Raw genomic sequence first — 25,718 nt, 5'->3', positions numbered from 1 at the left:
ATAATCGCAATAAAAAGCGTGGTTTGTCATCATACGCCAGCAGTTCCTAAACTTTTAGGGCGCGACCCAAATTTGAGTTTATTGACATCTCATGACCCAAAAGCTATATTAGTATGCTACACGTTTTGCGGGCTTGTATGATGTAGCGAACTCGCAGACGACAGTTGTATGCAACGCTGCACTAAAACATTTTAATCTCACGCGTTGTCAAATTGGGGTGAATTATTGTGAGGGCGGAATTGTTCCGACTGCCACCCATTTCGACGACCGGACATATAAATATGGAAGATTTCAGCCAACCAGCGACGATCACTTTTGGCCAATTTGGCCAAGGTTTTATCACCGCAGATCTTGTTGACACCGCATGTTTGCCGTCCGTATGTTGACCAAAACTTCACATCGTCAAGTGTTCCAGTGCGGAAAGCGGGTTTCTATCGAAATACCTGTGCGTCATAGTACTGCCTGTGTAATACCTGGGTCTCCTAGTACTACTGATCGTGGCACACCCCTACACTAACGCATCCCAACAACCTACGGGCCCCCATCAAGCTCGTCCCTTCTCCCATTAAGGGGTTTATGTCCCGCAGTCACGGTCCTGTACAAAATGAATGAATCGAAAACGAATGATCGCTCAACCTGAGCGGTTTAGAGAGTCAGCTCGTACTTGTCGCTCGCATGTCGTCAAATGTCGGATGTCGCATGTCGTCTTGAACTTCAAGTCAAATCGAACATGTTTTCAGACCTAATGTCACCTCACGAAGTTTTGAATAAGTTCAAAATTTGATATTTTATCAATGGACAAGCCTTCAAAATATTGTATATTTAAATTGAGGTATAAAATTGTAATATAACTGGCATAGCGGCAGTTGGGGACCACTGTTCTAGAGAATCCAATGTCGGAAAATCTTTTATGAATTAAAACCAATTAGCGTAATGCAAAGGGGTCGACGTATTTTCGCGACTCAGCCATATTGCAGTAACGACTAATATTCTGCAAATTTCACTTATTGGCTATAGTACCCAAGACAGTGACCTCGGAAATATACAAACTGTCCACAGGAAATCGCGCGAAGATTTTTTTTGTTGCAATAACTTAAACAAATATTACAGACATACATTACATCTCTCTGGTGTTGTTGCGATTAAAAATTACACCCATACTTCAACAACCCCTGTCCTATAGGCGATTAGGCGTGACCACGGGGAAAACACGCCTTCGTATTCCCTATTTCCGACTTGCACACACTGTGACACCATACGTGTCGCTGCGGATCATTATCAGAGTTAACTGAAAAGTTTGATGTTGCCTACGTATAATTGAACAAATGAATATCTATCATGAGGTAATAATATCAAAAATATGATCTAATCTTTCGCAAACACCACAATTCTCCAAATATCTCTCCGGCCCCCAAAATCCTCCTGTGACCCACCGGTTGAAAAACCCTGAACTAGACCTATTAAAGACTGGTGCTTCACGATCTGTAATTACCATTAGTTACAAAATACATATAGGACACCGATTACATAGTTATATCAATCTGTGGCATGAGATCACAGAGTGAAAATAGCGGAAGTTCATTCGAATAAGTAATTATTCAATCACAGGAATTTAAGTGCTCACACGACTCTAGTTCCATTCCCAAATAAATGTGTGAATTGAAGTAGCCTACTTGTCCTGAAACTAAATGTGGCTGTTAGAGTGGATAATGACGATGTCCATAATGACTTATATACATATCTATATATCTTCAACAGTGACGGCTAGTCCAATGCGACATCTGTGACAATATCCCACCTATAATTATGTAATGTTAGAACATATATATAATTTATTATTTGTAGACGAGAAGCAATAAGAACAATGAGTGTGCGGTGAAAATCGTGGTATTTTCTTGTTTTTTTTTCCTTCTTGTAATTGCCCAGCCGGGGCAAACCTTTCATTTCCCTGGTAGCGCCCAAATACAGTTGCACTTATTTATTCTCCAAAGAATTATAAAGAAATACGATCCAGATTCTTTCTTTGTCTTACTCGGTGAAATTAGTGATCAGGCAGGCAACTTTTCATTAGCCCTCCACCTATGATGTAACAAGAGTATATGTATATGTATCTGAACTCAATATTGTATTACCCTACCTACGCATTGTTCATATGTCGATGTTGAAGGTGATGGTGAATTTTGAAACAATGCATGGTATATGTTTTGATAATGATATCTGACCCTTTGCCAAGTGGAACTCCATGATTATTCGTTTTAGTATCGTCCTGTATGAGCTGATCAGTCAGGTCAATTCGAATTTCAAAGGCTAAAATAATGTACTCGACTCGATATATTTTACCTATTTCAGTATTTGTTTTCCGAGATACGTAGATGATCTGATCTTAAAACGTATATGTTATACCCAGGACCGTAACTGCCTCACCCCAAACCGGGGGCGAGCTCGAAGGGGCCGAAAATTATTTCGTGAATGGACATAAATTATAGATTCTTTTTTCAAACATTCATACAACTTTTATCAATTTTGACTGATGAAACACTGACGAAGTGCTGAATCGGCCACGGTTATATACAAGGGGCTTGTAAGCATTGGCTTAGGAAAGGTCAAACCGTAACGAATCGTAGGACTGAATCTTATTGGTTAGGTTGAGCGGGGATACTATAGGTTATAAATATTCTTGATCAAGAGTAGGAACCTCAACATGGTGGCGATACGCTCATTCATCAAACGGAGCCTCAATCTTTTTATTTCTAGTTCGATGACCTGCAATACGCGCAGTTGTCTTTCTGTATGCAACAAAGTAATCTTGTCTATAAATATAGACGGGAACATATCTGCGATTGGCTATCTTCTGTGACGATTCACCTAAAAGTAACGATAATATATAATTGTTTTGTGCTAATTCTCATTTCCGTTTACACTAATAACGGTCTTATTATGGACTCGTACATCATAGTCGGATCTAATTTAGATTTATTTATTTTCCTTGGAAACTCTCAATGCATTCAATGTTTAGTCACCGCGACTGTCATCATTCCTGGACAGCTTACAGATGAATTCCATCGTAGCGATCGCTGCTCAAGACACGGCTAAGCGTAGTAACATCGATCAGTCTGTGGATACTGGTGTGATTTCCCGCGTGAAAAGTTTAGGAGCTGTTGGTGTGTCCTGCGATCTCGGCGATTACGGTAATTTCAAAGATATGATAATATTTGCGTGACCCCCGGTCAAGTGATCAGTGATCCCCCATTCAGTTTTTGCATCCAAGAATCATACCTTATCGGCAACGTAACTTCTACTGATTGGCATCATTAAGTCGCAATATCTTTAGTGGTGAATTAGTTGATTTTGGACTTCCACATTTCCCTATGAAATCTACTTGGGAAAAGCCCAGGATTTGTGATGACACCAACCCCCATCAACGGCAGAATTATTCAGAAAGGCTTCTTTACAGACAATGTCGATTATCAGGGATGGCGTGAACGTCAGGTTCACGTTCGCGTTCTGTGTGTGAACCTCCGAGATATTGAGGCTCACGTTCTCAAACGAACATTGGTAGGTTCTGCAGTGTGTAATTTTTCACGTGCCACGTACCACGTGCCAGCATGGCGCTGGCAGCATAAAAAATAAATACTGAACGAGCATGCACCTTGCCAATTTCACAAATTTCACTTGCTTTGTCACAAAAGTTTACTCGAAATATCCGGCTTTTCGTTTGTGAATATTAAGTGACTCTCTGTCGTGAGCTTGACCAGCAATCACACAATAGCAAGAGCGAAACACGCTGCATGTAGTTGTAGTTATTCAGCCAATGATGCTTATTCAATTAATCGATGAACTTGATGCAAAGAATACATCGAATTGTCTAATGTAAAAAATATAGCAGGCGTGCGGGATCAATCTTGTTGTTGTATGTTTATTGTATCTTAAAAACAATTCCGCGCGATAGGGGTGTTGGCTACTGTATAACTTGTTAATGGCGTAATATCGGAAGCAAGTATAGAAGCCCTTTTGCACTCTGCTCAATATCGATATAACAATAGTCAGACGCCGAATGCATTGCCCGGTCTGGCTAGACCGTAAAGGCGTAAGCTTTTACTCCCTTGCAAGTCCTCGTCGAAATTATCGCCAAAGCGATGGAAGATGTTGATCTTATGGGATTAATATATCATTTGGATGCTCTAGTTATACATTTGGTGACGTTGAAAAAGTCAGTATGTACTTCTGCCTGAGTCATCGCTAGGTATATCATGTACGAATATCATCACTTCATTGAAATGTAGGTTTGTAATTAGCAATATGAAGTCACGCGACGTCATAGGTTCACGCTCGCGTTCACACAGAACCTTTCAACAAGGTTCGACTTCACACAAACCTGAAACTTTTAGAGGTTCACACCATCCCTATCGATTATACATTAATCCGCGACCACAATCGGAGAAAACGTTATCTTGTAGACTCCATAGTGTATGTTGTTATAATGAGCCTCAAAACCAAGTCATTTCGCTCGGGATAAAGTTATGATATACTGCAGGTGATTGAGATTTTAGAACAAAGTACTAGTCACCAACTTCCTGCCATCGATCAAGATTCATGAGCGTAACTATTCAACTATGGCACACTTATCCCCCAAGTACTGTAACTACATTAAAAAATTCCAGAGTTTCGGGACGCGTTCGCATTTATCGGTCAAAAGCTACCAAACGACATCGAAAGACCAGAGTGGACTAGCTGTCAACACGTCAGACGATACAAAGGTTACGCAGTTGTCCATGCCACGATCAGGACCACCCGTAAGTGTGTTGAACTTCAGTAATTGAAGACCGTCTTTTACTTTAAAGCGAATTATATTAGGTTGAAGGCGACATGAACGAAAATTATACTTGCGTAGATATTGTGTTTATTTACGTTATGTCTATATGTTGTATTCAATCTATTTGTTTGTTCATTTTTGGTATTTGTCGACTACTATGGTCATTTACACCAGAACAATTTTCTTCATTCTTTTATTCCGTAGCTGTCGACTTGCAGCACGGCACACTTCTAGACTTTTGCAAGACACCGCTTACACGAGAAGGGGCGGCCAACCCGTGACCCGCGGGGTAATTCTCGAAATTAGGTATATTATGAGAAAATAAATACCAAAAACCAAATAACCGAAATTTGATTAGCCTGACCATGAAATTGGGGATTTTTATGACTGAAATATCGGTTCGGACGCAGTCGCGTCGCCAGGGGCAGCTACATTTTTCGCAGATCGTCGTATATGACTATAAGTCCGATATTTCGCATATTAGCCGAAATCTTCGATATTTATAAGTCCAAGTGACGAATAATCCTGCCTTGTCAAATGAGCCCAGTGGTATGCAGAGGCGACCCGTAATTTACGCAAGTAACATTATTATTGACTGAGTTCAATCATTGGCTCTGAAAAAATTTCACTCAGCGCGCCGCTACGTCTTGGATGAAAACTGAGTCTTCATGCCAGAATTGTTATTGATTTGATGCATGTTATTATAAGTATTCTTTTACCGTTACCTAATTCGGTTCGCTCCTTTCGGAACAGTGAAAAAGGTCATCAACATTCAAGTGGCCCGCGAAATAGGTCGTAAATCGCACGTGGCCCGTTAGCCGAAAAGGTTGGCCACCCCTGGCTTACACTGATTAGATGGCGAGGATGATCCAAGATGAACCTCCAACACTTAGGTAGGAATTCTGGAGTCGACCTCACTCGGACTCGAACCCGCAATCCATTGGTGTTGCAGCAGTGGCTTATACCACTATACGCTAACACGCCCCTGTAGTTTCTTGCTATTTTGTAAAAATACTTAGGCTATACTTGTTATTTTTACAGGGAGATTCGTCGTCCATTGAATAACGATGTATCAAAAAATCAAGGAACATCCATCGCAGTCTGGCGCATACTTTGATTGCGAACAGTTTTCTATACTTCACAGTTTATTATGTTTATTGAATGTAATAGTGTAGGCGTATGTAGCATACAAGCAGCGAAACGTTTTTTTTTCGCATCTTTCATGCTCTTGTAGAAGTCTTTTGACTAATGATAACTATACAAGATTTCGAATCGCGTGTTCAAATGGTCGTTGATACCGTAGTGCTTTGCAATACATCTGACATCCCCACTGATCTAACACGCTGACATTTTGAGTGACTCTTTGAATGTATTGCTGTCCCGAACATATCATTTTGGTATAATACCGATATAACTAGCCGCTGACCGACTCACGAAAGAGGCAGCAACTCATGAATTTGCCGATCAAAGTGCAGAACGTACGTCTAACGAAGTAAACTCCTTGATTTTAGGACACTTGTGATAAAACTGTAATTAATGTTACCAAAATATTAACTGTCGTTTGAGCCCATCTCAAACTGTTCTGTCCAGAGATATTTACAAAACTATCAACTATAACTACAGCCCGCGTCATGCGGAAACCACGGGCACTGTTGTCAGAATACCCACCTCCGAGACACCTCTCTCTGTCTAATGTAAGATGTAACGTTACAGAAACCGCGGAATGCGTGCTAAATATGGACTTGCGATATAGCCTATATCATATAGGCTATACGCTGACGAAAGCTGTAATTTGAGAGCGGCGGTAAGGGACTTCGGAATGTCCATCACCATGCATAATATTTCAAGTTATGATGGTATTTTATCTTTGCTGTGGGAATTCAAAACGAAAACAAAAAGACAGTGGTAAACGGTTTAAAGTTGATTTGAATATCTCCAATTTCTGACCAGCTCTTGTACGCTAGGGTTGCCATACTTTCGGAATTTCCCGAACATGCCCTGAATTTTACTGTTAATCAACGACAGTGGTTCTGAACCTGGTGGTCGTTGGCCTTTATTCTGAGGAACGGGAAGATGTGAAACGTAATCAGCTTTCGAAATTGACCTTGAGTAAGTTTGTGCAAAGGTGCTAAGTCAGCTTAAAAAAATTTGAGCTGGGTCACGGAACATTTTCAATTTCAGAGAGAGATAGAGATATTTAGTTGGTCAACCGATGACTCTAAAATAAATAGAACTCATATAAATATGCAATATTTAGCAAACACAAACAGTGGTTTATCGGTATCGACTGGTACCGGCGCTATATGATCATAACAATCTTCGTGTCAATCGGAACCAGGGTAAATGGTTATTTAAATGAGATAACCTCATAACGTAATAACGAACCAGGGTAAGCTAATACGTAACAGACTTGGACAACTAGATAATTCTAGTTGTCTAATTTCACTAAATTAGAGCGAAATGCCAGTAATCTAATTCTAATCTAATTTGTGAAATGCTTCCATGCTCTAATTCTAATTCTAATCTAATTTGCGAAATGCTTCCATGCTCTAATTCTAATCTAATTTGCGAAATGTTATTATGCTGTAATTCTAATTCTAATTTAATTTGTGAAATGCTTCCATGCTCTAATTCTAATTCTAATCTAATTTGCGAAATGGTATTATGCTCTAATTCTAATTCTAATCTAATTTGTGAAATGACCCTATATGCTCTAATTTTAGTTCTAATCTACTTTATTGTTTTCCTGAAAATGCCTCTTTATCCGCGGCATTCTGCAGCGAGTTAACAAAAATACCCCTCTCGCGTAGGGAAATCCAGCGACAAGCCGCCATCGCCTTACTCAGACCGTGCAAGTTCAGTCATAGAAGTTATTGTGACGAATAACAGCCTGCTAACATAGTAGCTTGTAATCTGCGAACAACATTCTAGCTTTTAAAACTTACGTTAGTACAACGTCGTTCTGACTGACATGGGCGGTGCTCATGGTTACCACAGAAGAAGTAATATTTTATTAAAGCAGTACAATACAATAAGAAATATCATGATCATAAACGACATTTTATTTTGAACTATATGAGCTGTGCACGATCCCCGACCACGCTTTCGATGTTGGGGCTATCCTAGCGAGACATCTTACTGGCTGAAAGACTATCTCATTCATAAAGATTGATCTTGTGGGGAAGTCCTATACCGTTTTCTAATCGTCTCTGTCTTGGCAGTGTCTGGGCCAGCCATTGCACGTCAGGGCAATATGCTCAGTGATACAGCTGACTCTCCACCGATGGAATGCTGTTGCCATCGCAGAAGCCGTTTGAGCTAGTGTGGAACAGTGTTGTTGTGCACAGGCGAATAGCTTATTTTGAAACAACAACAATAATTTATAACTGAAATCAATTTTAGCATTTCAAAATGCTTTATTTCGCGTTTTTCCAAAATATCAAATCAGATCGCCGGCCGCGATTGCGGTGACCCCTGGTATAGTAAAAACGAGCCAAGATTAGTGTACACTGTACAGACGGTAACCATTTTTGTGGTTATGGGAATGCACTGTGATTTAATATGAACTGATTGTTGCTGTATTCATTTCGCATTCACAATTTCATTCAATTTCCAAGTTTTTGCGAATTTAGTAATTCTAATTCTAATGTAATTTGAAAAAATGTTTAGGTCAAATTCTAATTCTAATCTAATTTGGAAAAGCTGTGTAGCTCTAATTCTAATTCTAATCTAATTTGGAAAAAACTGTGTAGCTCTAATTCTAATTCTAATCTAATTTGAAAAAAAATGTGTAACTCTAGTTCTAATTCTAATCTAATTCAAAAAAGCTGAAAATTTTCTAGTTGTCCAAGTCTAATACGTAATGTATCGTACAAAAAGAAATAGCAGCAGTAACAAAGAATATATGAAACACATAACAGTTACACAGTCACAATCAATGTGCAAAAAAACAAGCAGGTTGAGGATTTACAATTGAGAAGGGACAGTGTACATTGTACAAGCATTGAATAGTATTTACTCAAAAGATAGTCCAGCATGCCTGTCCTAAATTATTGATAATTGAAGCTTTTTAGGTGTGGTGGAATCTGCTTGTTCCATACATCAATCCCTTGTCGTTTAAGTGGAGGGAATGCTCTTATGAGAGTGGGACATAAATAAGTTGGCGTTTGCGGCAGACGGCGTTTCATGACTATGGACATCTCCAAAGTATTGAAAGTAGTTCTGTAGAGATACAGGGGCTGGCAGCTGCTTAATTTTATACATTACTTTGGCCAAGTCATAGATATGGATATATCTAATTTTAGGAATACGCAACTTTTTGTAATACGGAGGTATTCGAGCAATAGCTAGTAATGCTTTGATCTGAACGACCCGCAGCTGGTTCAATAGGGTTTTGGTAGCCGATCCCCAAATTATAATACAAGACTATAGGTGGGAATGTATGATTGAAAAATATAGAGTACGGAGGAATGATTTTGGAACTATTCGGTGAAGCTTACACAATACACCAATGTACCGTGAAACTTGTGCGCATACATTGGTGATATGATCATGGCATGTCAGACCTGCATCAATATGAATTTGGAAATGCAGTCGATACCATAAAAGAATGGAAACCACCGGATGTGCAACCTGCAGGAGCGAACCGTTATTTCAGCTCATAAATAGTCTTATTCGTGCGACATTGAAATGATTTACAGATCCCTGGATTCTTGAAGTCATCATCTACAACCAGCGGGCCAGAGACGGCCCATCAGATGATTTAATTTGGCCTGTGAAGAAATCTGTTGCAGACCGAATGAGAATACGATACTGTACAGCAGTGACCTTTTTGGATGTCGGAGCCGCATTTCAAACTTCAGCGTTCGTACGGAACCGCACGAAAATTCTCGAGTACTTTTAACAAGGGCTGGGCAAGATCGAGTATCGGAGTGATTCGATTATGAATCACATATTATGCTTTGAGTCGAGTAATCGAGTATCACTCATTATGACGCCATAAAATAATGTAATATGTCAAAGTTCAAATATGTACCTTTTATGCCACTACAAAATGACTGTTATTCATCACATTAAGCATGCTTTGGTATATTTCCGACCCTACCCTCGATAAAAACAAAGCAGTTACGCTAAACCCGTTTCCTTCAAAATAATGAATTAATTATGGTGCAACCGTCATCTGTCTTGTGAAAATATGAACTGTAGGCTTGTGATAAACAGCAACAAAATGACCTTTCTTGAAAATAACACTATACTTTTTATGTAGAAATTGGTGAGACTTTTAATATTTCAAAGCTAATTTTTCAGTTGTTTGCCTTGAAGTACGTGGTCGTGTCTAGAAAATCCGCATATTCGATTTGATATGAACGACTGCCGAAAATTCGTTTCCACACAAATAGATGGGGATAATGTAGTATTAACGCGTAACGCTTCCAACGAGACTTTTGGTGTGCTCGCAAAATTTATGGCACCAAAATGAAGAAACATATTTTCATCTAACATCTCATCTTGAAGTTATTCTGGAATAGTGGTTATGTACACAGGATAAAATGAATTTTGTGGCGATGTTCCAATCCCTTCATTGGGACAAATTAGGGAAAATACCTTCATAATTTTTATTTCAAACGACTTGTCACTAATTTGATGAGAGTGACAGCTTCAAATCGAAAAGGTTTCACCAGGGATATCTAGAACTAGAACTAGAAGTTCTAGATATACCTGGGTTTCACAAACATTTTGAAGTCACCCCGATTGACCTTACCATCTTCATGTTTTTATTTTTTTCAACAAACCCCCGAAAAAGTCCCTTGACAGCAATATGTTTGTATCAGTAGGTTATTGTCAATTTGGCAATCAAATGAATTGCACAGTGTGGTATTTCATATCAGACGATTATTCTGATGATAAGAGTCATGAGGTTTTAGCAGTTGTGGAGCGAGACTGCCCCATGTTTTCCCCAAATTAAAAAATAGGTTTCCAATCATATTGGAAATTTAGAGGTCTCGCAGACCCCCTGAAATTGTTTCGCGGACCCCTAGGGGTCCGCAGACCCTCGGTTGAGAACCTCTGCTTTAGAATGAGATACTAACACGGATAATTTTTAAGATCTTCCAAATTTTGGACAACTCCAGTATTCACGTAGGCAAATACGATTTATTAACCACGATATACCTCTGAGTTTAGTTCTGTTTCGAATACCACCTTTTGAGTCTGATTAGACACTCTTTTTGCTTGAGTGCACTGCATGATTATAACTAAAACGTACACAACGACGACACGTTGCAGTATTTTATTTTAATATAGAAACATTGAACAGACATGCATCATGGATGGATACTCAAGTTTGGAAATCATGATCTTGTAGTTCCAGTTGAACCTGTAAATGCAAACAATTACCAAAAGCGCCGTTGTGGTGTTCTTAATGTCAATTCTAATCTACTGAAATATTTTATGGGCGGACGGTGTAATGCTACCTTTTCACCAAATGCGAGGTCCGTCTCCAGGTCTTCGTTCAAGATGTCCCGTAATATTTCGGATCCATCTTCATATGGGACGCTCAGTTCTGAAAAAGCAAATCAATTTTCATCGCAGATTTCTGGTGATCTAGCACGTAAAATTACTCCGTGAGATACGGTGGCAATACACATTGAGTTGTATTTAGGAATAAAGATGCGACGGATGCTAGGTACCGAATTTTCGAATAATAGATTCAAGAGCAACAGTAGTCATACGGATGAAATGACGTTACAGTTCCAGAATATTTGCATCCTCAACAAAATAGATAGATCTGAATCTAAATCATAAAATATACAAACGATAGGCTTCGAGCGCTCGTAATGGACAGGTGGAACGGTTAATAGAGTTTTATTGGGGAAGCTGGAGTAGATGGTAAATCCATCACCATGGGCTCTCGTAATGTTAAGTTCTCGGCAGTAGCATCTTCGGAAACACCTGAGTTCAATGTGGGCTTCTCATCAAAGATACGTTGCGTTTTTAGGGATTCTTGGCCCTAAGTTTTGGAGGTTTATCTCGGTTCCTCCTAGCCATATCATCCGTGTAAGCGGTGTCTTATAACAAAACCTAGAAGTGGGTCGTGCTACCATTCGGCAGCTACGGAATAGAAATCAAGAAAATTGGACTGGTATAAATCATCATAGTAGTAGACAAACACCATCAATACCACAAATAAACAAACAAAATCGACCGCTTTTATATAGGGCATTAGGCTGACGGGGATGGTAGATTGCGAGGCCGGACTTAGTCGTATCGACATCACCCGTATCTGTTGATTACATTGCATTGTGCATATGTATGTATCGCATTGTATATTGCAGTGGTCGGGAACCTATGGCTCGCAAGCCATATATGGCTCTTTTGGGTATAAGATATGGCTCTTTGCCAAATGTTTATTTTTGCGCTGAATTGATCAATATTGCAGCGACTTGTTGGTAAATTTTCATCACGGTCAGAATAATTTTTCTCGTGGCAGTATAAACATGTCTTTGAGAGGTAAAGACAAAGCCGTTTTCAGGTTTAGGGGCTCGAGCCCCCTCTGTTCAAAATCATCAAATTCAAGTTATACCGTCACGCTGGTGGCCAACATCACTCGCGAATTCTATGTGCCCGACTCGAAATCTGGCATTGTGCGATACGTTGATTAATCGAATGGCATAGCAGTCATGGCGACGCCCATTTCAAAACGCAGTTTTCAAATACACATTGTCTTCCTGAACTACGGCGCGAAATTAACTGTTGTGAATGTGACCTTCGCAATTACAAACTCGAATTACACACAACGCCACAGCTATCCACATTCTTGATTGGTAAGTATAGCTCTCTGTGGTACCGTCGGCAAAATATATGCGTGTAGCGCGACGTTATATTACCGACCGCCGAATACTTTGGAATCAGTGTTACAGTCACATTCGACTAATATCAGTTATATTAAATTCTAAGCTACTTACAATGAATTGCGTTAGCAATGGTGAGGCTTGCATGGCCTGTCTGTGCTTTTACCTCGCGTTTCGACTTTTATTTTCGAACAATAAATACCAGTTTTTACTGAGAAAATATGGCGCACACGAGCAATCCCATGTCGTGAGTTCGAATTAGTGCTACCATAACGTCACGAATTTTCAATTGTGACGTAACAGTTGATTGGCATATATGGCTCTACGGGAGTTGAGATGGAAAACAATAGGGCCAATATGGCTCTTCGGACAAAAAAGGTTCCCGACCACTGGTATATTGTGTGTATTAGGCGGAGCACAGTAGTAGAACAGCAGATGTTGTCATGTAAGGAGAAAAGATTCGTGAATTGAGAGCGACGGTCATCTCACCTTCATCTCCGCGGTAACGGCGGTGTCTACGAGGTCTTCGGATACGGATAATACGGACACGGAAGGGCCGGCGACCCCATCCACCGTAATGATAGGTACGTACAATGCGGATTCGTCTTGCCGAGCACTCGGTCAAAACCAAACCAAGGACGAGAATGACAGCGAGCAGTTTGGCGTTCATCTGAACACATGAGTGCAAATCATTACAGCTGTTCTCACATATGCTCTCTACTAAGCGTCTAGTGCAGCCAGAAGAGATCAATCTGGGCTACAGTGGAGAATCACAACTATTCAGATATAAACAGTTTCCTCACCTTATCGAGATTGTCGCGAAAGCGTTCGATGAAATGTTGGCGACGTTCCGTTCCTACTTCTTAAATATATTCAACGATGGCAGAAGTTGTTTATACTTTTCTCGAGAACAGGATATACTGAATGTGTCGCCAGCTGGCAGTCATGTTGTCGCTTGAGGATCATTATTACATCATTCCAGATTCACGCCATGCTCGATGCAGCGCTTCTTAGACACCTATCACGCAGGTAACTGACACATCTATTTACAGCAGTGTTACCCAAACCTTTTTTTACACAACGCCTTGACCATCAATCCAGGTAGCAAACGCTCTAACCCCTACCATCGACACAAACTGTTTTGTCTATTGCTAAGACAAACGAGCTCTTATGACCTTTTTAGGTTGAAATATAATTCAAAGGCAGCACGCCCCACGTTATTTCAAAATCACAACTCGGTAGAAATGTCAGGACACACGCTATCAAGGAATAAAATCGTTCAAGCTAATTTCTCTTCAAATGTCATTGTGGCCTACTTCATCATACGCGTTTTAAGGCGTTTATATATGGGTGTACAGTAAGCATCACTTGTGAAGAATCCTGTTTTTTTTAATGAGTGATTGGTTAGAAAACTCAATATTGCGTGCTAGTTAATATCTAAGTTAGAAGTGGACAACCTGTGGCCGTAGCAGGAAGGTTGTGCTGCCGTCGACAATTGATTCAATTAGTATGTTGTGACGGCCATCGACATGAAAACTGAATTTACGAAACGACTCCCGAATTTTTAAGGAATAATAATTGGTCTTCATTTTTTCTTCGCTGCGTGAACGATGCAATGCGATTTCTTTTTCCAATTTTAGTATAGGGACCTTGATAATCTGAGCCCACGGTAGAGATGTCAACAACAGAGGAAAATAATACCAACTTGGAATCGTGTGCTCCTCACGAAATAAATTTCATCTGGCGCGTTTGGGCGATTCCTATATTTCTCCACTATACCAGGGGTGTCCAACTCAACTTGCGTCGCGGGCCGGATTCAAAAGTTTTGATACTGGCCGGACCAAATAAAATGATTTTAAAATGTTACCTCCCTATTCATACCTTTGACTTTCATTGTAATGTTTCATTATCGACGCTATGCATAGTAGTATTACAATTATATATTTTATTACAGATCGTATGGGCGCGAACAATGAATTTGGCAAAACGAAGATGATCGGCCGATTGAATACAGTTATAAACCGCTGAAACGGTGGCTCTAACGACGATGCAAGCTGGAATATTTTATGCTCCCTCTTCGGTTTAGTCGTGATGCGTTGTTGGTCCCGTGTATTAGTGGTGAGGAATACATGAGATTGTAAACGCGGACGTTCGAATTTTGTGCAGATGTTTGCCTTTTTAGATTGTATTACTGTCAATGTCACCGACTTGTTCCTAATGGTTACTTGACTGAAAATTCAACACAACCGACAGATGGTTGTAGTGTGGCTTAGGAAAATGTTCGACGTTTTCCGTCTTGAGGGATTATGTACGTGGAATTATTTGTTACTAAAAATGTCAACTTTAAAATTTTTTTGAATATCTTCAATTCACATAGAATTGCCTCGTGGGCCGGATCAAATCGTCTGGTGGGCCGGATGAGGCCCGTGGGCCGCATGTTCTTGCCATCCCTGCACCATACCGACAATCCCGATCAGAGGTCAAAAATAACTCTACCGGTGAATTTGATTACACGGACTGGAAACGGACCAATATTCGATAGTAATATGTAAAACTACTAATATTAGTCGAAATTCATTCGTGAATCCGAAATTTCCCAGTAACTATTCATAAATCCGTGAATCCGAAATTTCCCAGTAACTATTCATAACATGATCAATCGCGATTTCGGCGCGTATAGTAAGTAGGGATGGTGTGAACTTCTGAAAGGTTCAGGTTCATGTGAACGCGAACCTTTTTGAAAAGTTCTGTGTGAACGCGAACGTGAACGTCATGACGTCACGTGACGTCATTTTGCTAATTCCAACCGTACATTTCAGGGAAGTGATAGCCTATATTGATGTACACGATACCTAGCGACGACTCGGGCCACACAACTCCACAATGCTGCAGTACATATGGACATTTTAAACGCCGCCAAATGTATGAACTGGGCCAATCAAATGATATATTTATATTATAAAATCACTCTCTTACGTCGCTTTGTCAACGATTTCGACGAGTACTTGCAAGGGAATATAGGCTTACGCCAAAGCGGTCTAAGCCAGAACGGGCAATGTATTCGGCGTCTGAGCTGATTATTACTACGTTGATATTGAGCAGAGTGTAAAACAGGTTTCTATACTTGCTACCGATATTATCGCATTAACAATTTATACAGCAGTAGTCAACAGCCCAATCGCACGGATTTGGTTTCTATGATACAATAAACATATAAAGTCAAGATTGACACCTAATTTTGCCAGGTTTTTTACATCAGACTAGACAACGATATCAATTTCATTGATTGGTTGAATAACCATCATTCGCTGACTACCTACAAATGTGGTGTATGTCGCTCTTGGTGTTGTGCGATTGGGGGTGAAGCTCACAGCAGAGAGTAACTAAATAAATATTCACAAACGGAAAGCTGGATATTTCGAGCAAACTTTTGAAACAAAGCAAGTAAAATTTTTGAGAATGTCAAGGTGCATGCTCGTTTAGTGTTGATTTTTTATGCTGCCAGTGCCATGCATAGAGTGACCTGCAGTTGAAATGCAATAAATTTCAACCAAAAGATGTTATAATGAATTGAAAATTGCAATATATGAAATAGGTTCACAGTCCAGAACCTACCAAGTTTCGTTTGTGAACGTGAACCTCTAAATTTCCGAGGTTCACACACAGAACGCGAACGTGAACCTCGCGTTCACACCATCCCTAATAGTAAGCTGATATGAAAAAAGTAGATTAGTCTGGAGTTCACCTGAAATGGACATGAACAGTTAACATGGGATTTGGCATTTAGTTAGTTCATTATGACTATGCCCGGGAATGCGGTAGTAGGCTACATAAGTAAACGAAATGGGGCCGTGAATAGCAAAAAGGTTGGCCACCCTTGATCTAGGCTAAGTCTTCCCGTGACAATACTTCTGTTCACGTTCCGGTATCACCACTGATTCTGACAAGCAGTGTTATTCTTTCTGGAAGCATTAGTTCCAAAACAGATCAGACACTATAGGTTGGTCATTGCACTCTAAAACATAACAGTGCTCCTAGGCTACTTGCTATATTCTTGGATGTAATAAATGAGCGCAACTTAATTAGGGACTATACGGGTACAACATTCAATAGTACCGTTGTATTTGGCTGCTCGGCCATTTTTTTATGTCTGGCTCATCGCCGTATCGAGTCAAGGCCCATTCCTTTCCAGTTCGGCACCGAGAACTCGCTGTTGTAACCGAAAAACCATATTAATTAGTGCAGACATATGAAGACGAGCGTATTAGGTGATATTACTGTAATATTGTTCACCGTTGCTAAATTGAAATCAATCTCATAATTTAAATTTACGTCACATCGTTTTTGCGAGCTCTCAGTGCAGCCTCAGGCCGCAGAGTATGACCTGGCGTGCAACATGGTGACCTGTGGTCTACTTTCGACTTTTGCTATATGTCATGATGTTGCAGGTGTTGTAGGCCTACATAACTGTTGAAAACTAACATACAACTAGTTTCAGATCAGTATATGTTAAAGCTAAGAATACCTTTGAAACAAAATGGGATGAGATTCGAAAGTACCATGTATTAGCATGTGACAAATAGAATCTTGCAAACGGCAAAGACGCGCTTCTTTCAAATTAAACCCAGCAGTGAAAATGGAGCAGGTATGGTTTCAACACAACTTGGTCTCGTAGAAGCACCAACAGAGCCACTTATAAAACGAAAACTTCGATATATGTTTCACAGATGCCGACATCGAGCCTATCTGCGGAACAAGATCGTGATCATTTCGGTTTTGCCTCTCGATTTCTCACTAGTTCTTATGTAACCTTCTGTTGTCTACACGTTATAGAAACAGTAGATCGGTTTTAATAATTATTACTTCCTTTCGCTACTTAGTAATATTTATTGCTGGGAAACATGGCGTTCATTGCATTGTCCTTGCGTTTTGAGAGGATGTCACGATATTAAGCACTGACTGAACCGCATATGGAGCATTGTTTTGATGAACAGCCGGTTTTCGAATCAAAATCTTGAGCAATGTGACTGTTTAGAAAATTCAATGTAGACGCGGGAACAATGTTTGCACACAGTAGGCTACATGTAGAATGCCACAAATATTGTCATATGTTGGGAGCAGATATCAACAATAAGTAGTTGGGCCCAACACATGATTAACCCTGCTGCAGGCTGAACTCCAACCATTAGACTTCCACCCCATGTTACTTTCCAGCCATTACAATTGCTTGACTTATTATATTTAATTGGTGGATGCATGCATTGGCAACCTCGAGGGCTCTGTCCTACCGCACGCAGTCCTCGATTCTGAGTAGTCCTATGGTATTTGCAAACTTGAACCTCAAAAGTGGCTTCATATAGTTCACAAACGGATATTTCCCGGAGCTCCGAGCTATTCCACTTCCTTAGGTCGAAGTAATCGAATAAATGCATCGTTCTTGTATGCTTGTCTATATTATTTTTTAAAGAACAAATAGGAAATACTGCTGGCTGATCAATTACCAACCTCAACATGCAAGGCGACTGCGTATGGCTCTACCTGCGTAGTACTTTGTCAAGTAAATCTAATTTCCGCTACTCCTACTTGTAACCTACTTCATAGGCGCCGAGTTACGGGGTGGCGGGGTGGCGCAGCCACCCCATGACACATTTATGGGGTGGCGGCCACCTCACACGATAAGATTAAACGCCTTCCGTCTGCGATTTCAAATCATCAACGCTGTCAATTAGCGAGTCCGTGATAGCGCGTAAATGCCAACTATTTACCATTAAACGATACGCGCGCGAATAATTGAATACACAGCTTCGTTGGCGACGACGAACTAGTGCTTAACACGCCCCAATAAATTGTAATCCGTGATTAGTAATCAGACAATCAAAGCCACCTCGATTTCGACACGCTTGCGCTGAGAAACACCCTCTCTCGACCAGACGAGCGAATTCGCGTTCTCCTTCTTTTAATTAAATTATATTTGCGCCCATATTCGTTTACAAAGTAATTCTTGAGTTAATTCCGTGATAGTCTCTTAAACTGGAGGCTTGGAGCGCGAAATGGGACAGTGTCCTTGTGCAATGCACAATGTGCTTGCCTGCGAATTGAAAGTCATTCCTGCGCAAAGTGCGCAGATTCATTTCTTTGACATGGCTTTGCCAACTTTTGTCAGGAAATGCAACAATGCAGCTCAAACAATTGTCGCGATGTCAGACTTGGAACCCCATTGTGCAGTACGCAAGTCTAGGAATTACTGATTACACGCGCGCTTTCTCGTTTGCTATCATCTGTAGGCTACTAATTCCTGTCTGCTTTATACACTCCTATTCCCTCGGTGTCACTTGACAGTGTTTGATTTGTTATTAATACTGCGCATTGTGCAGTGCACGGCGTTAAATTGCAATGTCAAAAATTGATGCAACACGAGATTCTCGCTGGCGCAAATTCAGAATTTATTCGATTTAGTTTGAACGGGCACATTCTGTGTTCCAATAAACTTCATGGCTGGACGGACTCTATCGAGCGCAACCATATCGCGGATCAAATTTCAATCCTTTTGGATTTCTATTCATAAGGTCGCGGCACGCGCCCATATTGCTCTTACTGCAATAACACATGGGTAATTAAAAGCGCACCTTCGTACGATCAAATTCGACTGGCTGATGGGGCCTACGTAGGCCCCGAGCTGATATTAACCAGCGCGTTGTCGGCATAAAAACCCCAGGTGCGTAGCAAGGGAGTTTATCATTTATAACTTGACATCCCGTCCTTTTGAAATGCCAATTCACTAATTCGTATTATCGATGCTGCGTATTGCAAATTAGCGAGAATCATTTGTATGCGAAATGGGTCATCGATATCTCATGTGCACTATCGTCGCTGGTTTGATTTAACGCGTCCGCATGCAGGCCTGCTACCGTTCGCAGAAACACTTTCGTCAAACAGTAACAATCTCCGAGTGTAATATTGTTTGTGTTCATGTATCTTTTTGATTAAAACTTATGCCCACTTCTGAACAAATTGCGCTCGTTGCCATTACCGAACACGGGTATTTAGGTATGACTAGCGCATCCTGTAATAGTAATTATTCCAGGTTTGCGGCATGTCTGTTATGGCGATTGAACAGTCCGATAAAATTGATCACTACTATGTATTTCGCACAGCGTAGTGATGCTGATTTCAGCAAACTAACGATTCTTTATGAGATGTTCAAATTTGACATCATCGTTAGAAACGTAGATTTCATCGCGCGCTATGAGAAACACCATCTCCTATCACGATTTGACGCAAATTAAATGGGCGCAAGCCGCATTTAAAATATTTTGTAAACCATTTTTGAGATAAATATTCTCGTAGCTCAATGTTGAACAGTGTTTTATTGTGTGTGTCTGCTAGTTGAAATTTATTTCAGTGCCCATAATATCAATCCAATTATGATTTGCGAACGTAAATCGGGAAATGCAGCAATGTAGTCAAAATCGATGTTAACCAACAACCAATTGTCTCGATGCGAGCTACTCAATACTAAGTAAAACCCATTGTGTTGGTGGATAAGGGATAATTACTGATTGGCCGCGCGCATTTATAATCATAAATCTTGTCTGGCTTTCGTGTTCCAGAATTGTCGCGCTGTGTTACTGCTCAGTCCAGCGACGAATGCCGAGCGCGCGGTAATCAAGGACCTAATTTACTCTCGTGTTTTATACACAAGTGAATCGCAGTGAAATTATAGTAAATAACGCACATCTTGATACACATAAAACTGTTAAATATCTTGGCATCATCATTGATGATAAACTCGGATGGTCTGATCATATCAACAATATGAAAACTAAAATCTCGCGTGGTGTCGCGGCTCTCTGTCGCCTTTAAAATTTAATTCCTCATCAAACTCTCAGATCAGTCTACTATGCCTTAATTCACTGCTATCTCATTTATGGGATCCTAGTTTGGGGACCTGCTGCGAAAAAACATCTGCAGAAATTGCAAGTCTTGCAAAACCGATCCATACGAATTCTCTGTCGGAAATCTAGATATGAAAATTGTAATAGCATGTATAGAAGCGTTAGAATATTGAAAGTGGAAGACATTTTCAAATTTGAGGAAATGAAATTTATGCATAGCTATCATCAGGGTGAACTGCCACTATATTTTGATAATCTGTTTAAGATACCTTCAGATACCCACCAACATCATACCAGATTTTCTTCTAACTTGTCTCTGTCTGTGCAACACCACTCTACCAGTCTAGTACAAAATTCAATCAGTTTTATTGGTTTCAATGTTTGGAATAAGCTTTCCACCTAATCTCCGCAATTTAGACTCCAGTGCTTCTAAAAAACAATGTTTTCATTCTTTTGTCTGTACCTACCGCTAAATTGTATTTGCATTGTATTTCAAATTGGTCCATGATACTGTGGCATATTTTGCCTTTCGTTCGTTAGTTTATTTTAAATTCATTTTTTATTATTAGTTATCGACTGTGAAAATTGCTCCTGTCCCGGGTGGCTCGGCTCTTAAGACAATGACATATCGAGCCTCCCGTCTACCTTGCATGTCGCATTTCACTGTTATATTTTTGTAGTGTTATGTTGATATGTATTGTATACGAATAAAGACTCTCTCTCTCTCAGCGCGGTATCGGGTCGCGGTGCATTGTGCTATGCGATATGCGTGCATAGTCGCATCTCGCTAATTGTTCGCGGCCTCCCGTAACACTGATAATACGACTTTGTTGAATTGCGACTGAATATTAGCGTCAGAATGGTCATTTCAAAAGGACGGCGTTTTGCGTTTGAAAAGGAGGGGGTTTCGACACCCCCCTGGCTACGCGCCTGCCGCCACCCCATGCAAAAATGAAAGTCGGCGCCTATGGCCTACTTCGTCATATCTTGTGTCAGTAGAAGTATGACGAGAGACAGACAGAGAGACCAAGACGGATCAATTCATGTGCTATTTTCGCGGAGAATTTCGAATTCTCGTCATGCTTTGGGATGAATAGATACGGGGTGACCAATATTTTTCCACGATGGTGTCGATCAAAATTATTTATGTAGCGGTTGCGTGGTCCATGTGCCAAATTTCAGATCGCCTGGCGGCCCATATGTCTGTTTCATCTAAAGAGGCCCAGCAAATGTTTTAAATTATACGATTACCATGTTTTCAGTTACCTTCCCAATCGCATAAAGCGTTTATGTACAGTATCCGGTATATCTTATCCGTATCGCCAATCGTGTTATTAAATATACTGGCCTAGTATTACGGAGGAGGGCACCATACCGTGGCATTTTCTGAAGGGACCACTAGCGTAAAAAGGTTAAGGAGCAATTACTGTAGTAATAGTAGTAGTCATTAACCTTGACTCCAGCGCCCGCAGCGGGCAATTTGGATTTTGAAGGGCTGGAAACCCTCATGGTGGTGATATGATGGTGACGAAGAAAAATAGAGCAAAAGTATAGATGGTGTATGTGTACTAGTTATGATGAGGATATACAGTTTCATAGCAGAGTTATAGTTCTATATATCTCTGTATTATCGTTGCAAATTAATTTTAACAAAGTTTATCAAATCTCCGAAATATTCGTCGTGCTTCGCGGGACATATAACTACGTATATGCACTATGCTTGCGAACTCGTAGAGGTTATTCTAAATAAATAAAATGTGTTTACCTACTACTGGTGCGTGCCTTTAAATTGTCAAGTTTTCCTTAAAATAGTTCCATCGCAGTAAATACTAACTGTTCCGAATTAGCTAGTGTACCTTGCAGAACGCGGCGTTTCGAAATTGGTCCTAAGCGACTATTGAGAGTAACATTTAGATCTTGGATGCTTCCCCACATTGTTCAACGTATTCGCAGAGGTGAAATCAGGGTGCGTACATTGGCCTCAAGCCCATACGGTTGTTAATATAGTAACTTTGGTTTTTATCAGTGCAGTTATCAAATAGTTAATCAGTCCAGTGGTCATCGGTTGCGACTCCGCGTGAAATACTTCCAAGAGCCAAGAAAAAAACCAAAAAGACCGACCGGACTTCGACCTCTTCCCTATCGTTTTCAGCACAACCCTTAAAATATGAGGCGGCAGACCATGAAAATGTCGGAAAGATGGCGCTGGAGGAAAAAAGCTGAGGTACCACCGTTCTACAGCAAAGATAGCATTCGTATCATACGATGCGGTAGAATCCTTGCGCTGTTGAAATGTATATCTCATGGGATATATCAACACAAACCCAGTTATCTACACCGTCCACATATGCCAGTTTCCTGGTTTTCGCGGTCCACGAGAGCGTAAATATGGCTCCCTTTCAAAACTACTGACTTACTTCTGTATAGTTTCCAAATACAATAATTTCTACTTCAACTTGAATTAGTTTTTGGCTGCTTCGAAAAAAACTATTCTTGCTACTCGTAAAGGATTAGAATACTGCTTCGCAACTTCTACTTCTAGGAAAGTAGATTTCTTGAGTACTGTGGCCATTTCTGGTCGACGGGCGATCAGATAGAAATTTTATACCTGTGCACGGATAGAATTGTACGGGGAATATTCGTGAACGTATACTGAAGAAGTCCAGGTAATCATATGAAGTCAGTGGTTCTTCACCGGGGTTCCCTGAACGCACTTTCATTACGCTAGATAGATTTCTCAACAAAATGTTTGTAACTAGGTATTTTATCACACAGCACACAACTTGTCGAAATCAGAGAAAGAGCTATTGTACCGTTTTTGAGAGTGTAAGCAAGTGGTTCTCAACCACTTTGTCTTCGCGGACCCCTTTTGTACCGTGACGGACCCCGCGGACCCCCTCAAGCTTTACTAAAAATTCAGCTCAATTATCGTGCAACCGTCATCTTTCTTGTGCGAATATCAACTCAAGCCTAGTGATAAACAGCAATATCATACTATGTGTAGAAATATTGATAGCTACTTTTAATATTTCGAAGGGATTTCTGCAGCTGTACTTCTTATTTCTTAAAATATGTAGTCGTGTCTTGAAAATTCACGCCTTCGATTTGATATGAACGAGTGCCGAACGTCTATTTCCCCAAAGGTAGCTGGAGGCGAATGTAATATTAGCGCCTGACGCTTCCGACGACCCCTTGGAGCATGCATATAGCACCAAAATTGAGAAACGGATTTTTCAATGAAGCTATCACTTCCACAATAGTCATTTCTACATAGCAGCTCATCTTCAAGATATTCTGGAATAGGGGTTATGTATATCACAGCAAAAAATGCATTCTGTGATGAGGTTTTAATCCCTTTTTGAGAAAGACTAGAATAAACTATTTTCAACAAACCTCAACAAAGCATCTTCAAACAGCAATATGTTTGTATCAGTAGGCTATTGACAATCTGGAAATTAAAATGAGTTTACACCGGTGGTGTCAAACATACGGCCGACAGACGATTTTATCCGGCCCGCGAAGCCATTCCGAGAAGTTCGAAAAATGTTTGTTAAATCCAGCACATTTCTCACAAATGTTGATTTGTTTGGAAGAAAATACTTTCGTTAAATATTCGCGTAAGACATCAAATGTCGAGTCTGTTCGTAGGCCACATTAATCACCAGACCACGGTGCTTCGGTTCCACACTTGTTACCACTATAGGAACAAATCAGGGCAGTGACGTGCGGTCCAATGAGGTAGGTGAGACAGTGCCTCACTTGTCGTCAGAGTGAGTAAGTGAAAATTGTGAAAACCCTCGATGAGTCCATGATTATTGATATTTTACGTCAATGTTCATAAATAACTAAATTTGAACATTTTTCATCCAACATCATCAATTTGCATAATTATTATTCAAAAGTACAGCGCGAAAGGAGAGGTGAGGCACGGGCGGGTTGTGCCTCACCTGAGACAATGCAATTCATCATAAATAGCTCGGAATTCATAATGACTGGTATCAATCAAATGCTATCGTCACACTGATTCCGAAAATCCAATTATGAACAGTATCAGAGCACCAGAACCCCCCTAAAATCGCCAAGGAAGGTGACATTCGGATTTATGACAGACAATGCCATCGCAGGGGAACAATAGCCAGGTGAGGCACAAACGAATCTGCCTCATGTACTCTTCGCTAACAATTAGACAATCGCAGCACAGTGAAACGCGCTATCGATTTCGGAATCCAACAGTCCTGTAGGAATTATATAGTATGGACGGCCAATTCGTAATGCGGAGCAAATACATTCCGTTACTTATGTAGCTGTTATGTCTTTTCCATCCGCTACCATCCGCCATCCGCCATCCATAGCTACGTTAAATTGTGGTATGTGATAGCTACTTGCATAGGCTGCATTGTCGTTGCTTGTGGCCTTTATGCTGTGTTCGACTGCAATACCTATAATAACCCTTAATTGTGGTGTGTGATAGCTATTATTACGTAGCCTGAGTTGTCCTTGTTTGTGGTCAGCTGTGCCACTCCTAGTGTTTTTACACTAGATCTAGTGTATTTTGACTTGACCTAGTGTTCTAGTGTGTTTTCCTTCGAAATTTGGCAAATCTAAGGTGTTTTTTTCTGAACAAAATATTTGTAAATAAGGATGGTATTTTCGTGTGCTTCGAATAATTTACACCGGTACTTGGAGAGATAGTAATTATTATCCGTCTAAATAACTTGCCCATTTAGCACAATAACGACCAGTCTTACGTGTATTGTAGAATGTGGAATTGTAACGGCTATCAGTATGCAAAGAAAATGCTCTCTATGTCCGCTGCTGTTGTTATTCACATTTTGGGTCTCTTTATCAGGTACTTTACGTGCGTGTTTGTGTGTGTGTGTGGGGGGAGGGGGTCTGTGCCTCACCAGCCATGAACCTCACCGCACGTCACTGAATCAGGGACATTGACACCCAATTTAGGAAGTCAAAAACGTGCAGTTTTATGGAATAATGTGCCAAAAAGTAGTTATTCACACAAGCGAAAACGGCAATGCCGGACCAATATATGAACTTTACATGGATAATATATTTTTACAGAAAAACTATAATTCAAATATCAGTGCATGGTCGCGCTGCTATATCTTTTCTGACTCAAAAGGTCTCCGGAATCTATAGAAACCT

General features: G+C 40.4%; 2 protein-coding genes and 1 long non-coding RNA gene across 3 annotated transcripts in view; 1 reads left to right on the top strand and 2 right to left on the bottom strand.

Annotated features, from left to right (window-relative positions):
- Window positions 1-6,152, top strand: part of LOC145451650 (uncharacterized) — a 29,331-nt gene extending 23,179 nt beyond the window's left edge. Inside the window, exons 6-8 of the mRNA XM_080329861.1 lie at window positions 3,017-3,188; window positions 4,662-4,793; window positions 5,855-6,152. Of these exons, the coding sequence (XP_080185987.1) occupies window positions 3,017-3,188; window positions 4,662-4,793; window positions 5,855-5,874 (324 nt within the window). The 3' untranslated portion in view covers window positions 5,875-6,152. The remainder of the gene's footprint in view (window positions 1-3,016; window positions 3,189-4,661; window positions 4,794-5,854) is intronic.
- Window positions 1-25,718, bottom strand: part of LOC145451672 (uncharacterized) — a 324,257-nt gene that overhangs the window by 118,947 nt on the left and 179,592 nt on the right. The window lies entirely within an intron of this gene.
- Window positions 11,088-13,504, bottom strand: LOC145451489 (uncharacterized). The gene is made up of 4 exons (XM_080329701.1): window positions 13,467-13,504; window positions 13,153-13,333; window positions 11,287-11,375; window positions 11,088-11,189 (listed from the first exon to the last, which is right to left on the bottom strand). Exons 2-4 carry the CDS (start codon window positions 13,331-13,333, stop codon window positions 11,151-11,153), a joined length of 309 nt encoding a protein of 102 aa, XP_080185827.1. The 5' UTR covers window positions 13,467-13,504; the 3' UTR covers window positions 11,088-11,150.

This window comes from Botryllus schlosseri, chromosome 12, assembly GCF_051294905.1.
Source record: "Botryllus schlosseri isolate E-star chromosome 12, Bs_hap1, whole genome shotgun sequence".
Lineage (NCBI taxonomy): Eukaryota > Metazoa > Chordata > Ascidiacea > Stolidobranchia > Styelidae > Botryllus > Botryllus schlosseri.
The sequence above is the reverse complement of the archived record's forward strand: the minus strand, read 5'-3'. Positions and strand labels throughout refer to the sequence as shown.